The 4,291-nt window shown below is 36.4% G+C and overlaps 1 protein-coding gene across 1 annotated transcript; it reads right to left on the bottom strand.

Moving 5' to 3' along the window:
* Nucleotides 1–392: 392 nt before the first annotated feature.
* Nucleotides 393–2,725, bottom strand: LOC107009934 (zinc finger CCCH domain-containing protein 6-like). Its single transcript, XM_015209232.1, has 5 exons — nucleotides 2,663–2,725; nucleotides 2,222–2,278; nucleotides 1,432–1,599; nucleotides 1,214–1,338; nucleotides 393–1,113 (listed from the first exon to the last, which is right to left on the bottom strand). Exons 1-5 carry the CDS (start codon nucleotides 2,723–2,725, stop codon nucleotides 393–395), a joined length of 1,134 nt encoding a protein of 377 aa, XP_015064718.1.
* Between the last annotated feature and the right edge of the window lie 1,566 nt (nucleotides 2,726–4,291).

Below are 4,291 nucleotides of genomic sequence, written 5' to 3'. Positions count from 1 at the left end.
TGATTCCTGTTCAACCAGATTAAAATTCAAATTAACATCTTGAATTCATTATTGAATATCAACAGTATATAACTTGGATGCTTTAGTTTTTAAAGTGGGGGACGGCTATAGCCTATGCCATACTGCGATTGCAATTAAGAGAGCAAAACAATGATTTATCGGAATAGAAATATTGTCAAGGCTAAACAATGCTTCATAAAAATTCAAAGGAAAATTCCTTTCAAGCCAAAATCTAATTCTAATGTTTTAAAAGTCTGCGTCTCAAGGAAAGGCAAAACAGAGTGAGTGTTTTTTTTTAAACAGCCGTGCAACTGCCTTTATCACTTGTTCCCTCCATTAAAAGAAAAAAAAAGAAAACCTATTTGAGTCATGCAATATTAATGTTCCCCACTTTACTTCAGTCTCTTTGAATCCCGACCTTCTGATGTCCTCCCAGACCTCTTTTTACCAAATATATCATGCCGAAAGTGACAGGAGAACCCTTTACGACATCCCTTAGGTTTATTAAAGAAAATACAAGGTGTCAAGCTGCACGGAATTGGTTTTTGTGAGCTTTCATCAACCATAGACTCAGTTTTTTCTCCACGTTGCTTGATTAGGGAATTGCAGTATTTGTTGATATCCTTGTGACTAGTCATCGAGGAGGAAGGGCCAACATTTGGTGAAAGAGTCAACTTAGGCTGCAAGGTGGTAGGACAATATCTGGAAACCAAGTCAGAAATTTCTCCTCCTGCATTGTAAGGTACTCCATATTTGCTAATGAGTTTCTTGATATTTTCGAGATCAAGCTCTGAAGTGGAATAGGTTATTGAATTATTCTCTCTAATGTCAGTCTTAGTCATTGTCAAGGGTACAGATTTTGGAGATCCTGCATGGGCAGCATTGAGAGAAACAACATTGGTAGCCATGCCACGTTTATTCATCAGGTTGAGGAGAAGCCTAACCAATAAGTTGGCATCAATTAGACTACCCTGCTCTTGAAGAGCAGCTACAGCTATGGCTACAAGAACTGTCAAATCATGAGTTGGTTCTTCTTCTTCTGTAGAAATGGTTCTGACTACTGGAGTTTGACTATCATCATAACCTTGTTCCAGGTCAGACAAGTTGTAAGGACTGTTAAATAAGAAAGAAAAATACTCACTGATTAAAATCAAGTAAAATTAAGACAATGAAAGAAACAAAACATTAAAAAAATAATCCAAAAATTACTTACTTTGGAGGAATTGCAAACTTGTTAGGGAAAACCGCCTCAATCACCCTCCTTTTCCTATACTCCTGCTTATTGGCTTCTTGACTCTCTTCACCAGCAACTACTAGCCATTTCTCATTCAAATGGAACTACAAATAACAACAATTAATGGGGTTATCAAAACAATATGTATAGAAACTATTCAAATAAAGGCAATTTCTATCATATCAACTTAAGATTACCTTGGGAGGGCATTTCCATATAGCCAATGATTTGGAAGAAAGTCTCTCTTCTGACTTCTTCAAGCAATCTCTTCTTTCAAATGATGATCTGTTGATGCTTTGATGTGTCTGCTGTTGAGATATGCTCCCATCTTCTGATGGGCAATCCTCTTTTCGATAATGTTTTACCTATTGAGTGGTAAATTATACAAACTTGTTAAGGAGAAATTTGGAATAAAAAAACTAAAGCATATCAATGTTCTTGATAAGTAAAACTGAAAGCATGTCAATTTGACATATCCTTGATATTACACACATAAAATATCTCTTTGGGAAATGAAATGTAACTCAAGCATTTTGGTGCCTCGATAGCTCAATTAGCAAATCAGATGTTATCGGATAAAAAGGTTAACTATCAAGGAATCAAGAACACTATACATTTGGTTCGGGAAAACCCAGTAGGATTGAAAATAAAGGAAATACGATATATCATTTTTTTCAATTAGTTTTAAGGTTAAGGAAAGCATGGACAGCATAAGATTGGGTACGCTACATTAATAAAATTAAGAGGGGACACTACATGTGTTGAACTACATATGAGAATCTTCCTTATGTTTGTTTCTATTGCGGTATACTAGGACTCAATGAGAAAACTTGTGTCCAAAGAGAAAAAGATATATGATGAGACACACTAAAAAAGGATCAGTTTGGGGAATTATACGTTTGTTACATTCTTTTGATGGATGAAACATAAATGATTTTCCTATTCAAAAAGTATCATCTGGGCAATTATTTTTGTGCAACTCCAAACTTTCAGCCACGAGTGCACGTGTTTGAGAGTAACTGTAGAACCTGGGGGAGCAACCAGCTACAACGATTTGCACCAGAGTTGAGCCGAATTCGCTTACAAGGCAGTGGCTTGCCACGATACAGTGTTTGTGATAAGTTATCAATATTGTAGTATTTTTCCCAACAGACATGAAGGAGTAAATAGTACTGAGGGGCATAATCTAATGAAAACTAAAAAATCCAAATTGATTGAGAGGAAAAGAGATGTAGGAACCGGAAAGAGCTTGATACACATACAAGAAGGAGTTAACTCAACTAATACACAGATGAGTATAAAGAAAGATAATGCCCATAAATTATGTCAAAATAAATCCAAAGAAACTGCAGGTCTCAAGGGAAGTGACGAGAATTCCTTTCACAGAAAAAAATCAAATCGAAGGCCATAAAGGAATCAATACCATACAAGCTGGAACAAATGATAAGGCATGTACTTTTGCTCTTGAGGCTTATTCTGAGTGCTTAGCATTTGAACATTGTAATGAAAATAATAAGTTAAAGCAACTAAGGAATGAAAATCAGAATGAAGGCAAAAAAAGGATAAATCGGAAACGGAGGACTAGATTAGTTTGTGTTTCTAATAGTTTAAAGAAGGATACAAAATTAAAGATAACGGAAATTGTGGTTATCTTGTTATTGTAGAGGAAGGAGTACAAGGTACAGGGGATAAACGAAAGAATAGCAATGCTTTCAGTATTGATATAACAACAAAAAAAGAATAAAATCATGGCGGAGCGAGAGGCCAGCCCTAAATGGCTTCCCTTTCTCCTAGGCATAGAGGAGGGTATGTAAGACGAGACTGATTCAAGAGTCTTGGACAGAAGGGAGGGGACAGAGACGGAGCTTCCTTCTTGTATTTCACATTTCAAAAAGCTTGTTTGAGCAGAGAATTATGGCTTCCCTCTTTACATGAGGGCTATGGTGTGGAATTGTCGAGGCCTGGCAGGATCCTTGACAATTTCCTTTTTGAAGGAGACAATGCGTCTTCACTCTCCAAGAATGATTTTCTTAAGTGAAACAAAAAAGTAGATAAAGCACGGTTAAGAGGGTACAAAGATTAGTAAATATGGTGCACGCTGTCACTGTGGAGCCGATGGGTTATTAGGAGGTCTAGCTTTTTTTTGGAATGACACTATCCAGTTATGTGAATCACATTCTTCTCCTTTTACATCGCAACTTTGATACAAGATGGCTCAGCTAATTGCAAATATTGGTGTTTATTTGTGTATGTAAGTACAGATAGAGTGACTTGTAGATATCATATGCAAGAACTAATTAAAAAATGCATAGAGACTTTAATGATATTATTGATGGATCGGAAAAACAAGGAGGAGGAAGTAGAGATACTTGGACCTTTAGAGACTTAAAGAATTTCATATGGAACTTAGGTGCAATTGACTTAGCTTATAAAGGAAAACCTTGGACACGGTGGTGTTACAGGGAAAATGAGGGTATAATCCAGGAAAGGCTAGATTTTGTCTTAGTCTCTGCTAATTGGAAAATTAAATTCGAGAATGCGAATGTGCAACACATTGAAACTGAGGCATCAGATCATTCTTCCTTGATGTTGTCTTCTGATGTGGAACCAATTAGGAAGTGATAGAATGTAGGCTTTCACTTAACAAGTAATGGACCAGGTCCCTTACTTCAACTCAGAAAATTACCAGAAAGTTGAATGCAGTAAAATCAACACAATGATTTTACGTGGAAACCTCCTTGCTTAAGGGAGTAAAACCACGACCTGTCTCACAGGATTTTCAATCGTTTTCACTAATCTTCAAAAGCAAAAGCTAAACACGATTACACCAAATGTAAGAAAGAGTTATCAATCTTACCGTTAAGCAATAGACCTCTATTGCTCAACAAGCCAAAGTAGAAAAACAATCTACCCACTAAGCAATCCCACCTGGACAACCTAGACTTTTAACTCAACACACCAATTCCTTTATAGATTTAGGAGTGGTTTACAATTTTCGAACAAGAGAATAAATTCCTAAAACAACTAGATGAAAAGCTCCAGATGTTGCTGTTGTTC

This window comes from Solanum pennellii, chromosome 2 (genome assembly GCF_001406875.1).
Source record: "Solanum pennellii chromosome 2, SPENNV200".
Taxonomy (NCBI): Eukaryota; Viridiplantae; Streptophyta; class Magnoliopsida; order Solanales; family Solanaceae; genus Solanum; species Solanum pennellii.
The sequence above is the reverse complement of the archived record's forward strand: the minus strand, read 5'-3'. Positions and strand labels throughout refer to the sequence as shown.

Bases quoted from the DNA above. Each gene is read 5' to 3' on its own strand.
- LOC107009934 (XM_015209232.1), bottom strand. From the start codon at position 2,725: ATGCTAAGCACTCAGAATAAGCCTCAAGAGCAAAAGTACATGCCTTAT. The intron at 2,279-2,662 runs GTATGGTATTGA...AAATCGTTGTAG, and splicing joins CTTATCATTTGTTCCAGCTT to CTGGTTGCTCCCCCAGGTTC. The intron at 1,600-2,221 runs GTTTGGAGTTGC...ACCACTCAATAG, and splicing joins ACGTGCACTCGTGGCTGAAA to GTAAAACATTATCGAAAAGA.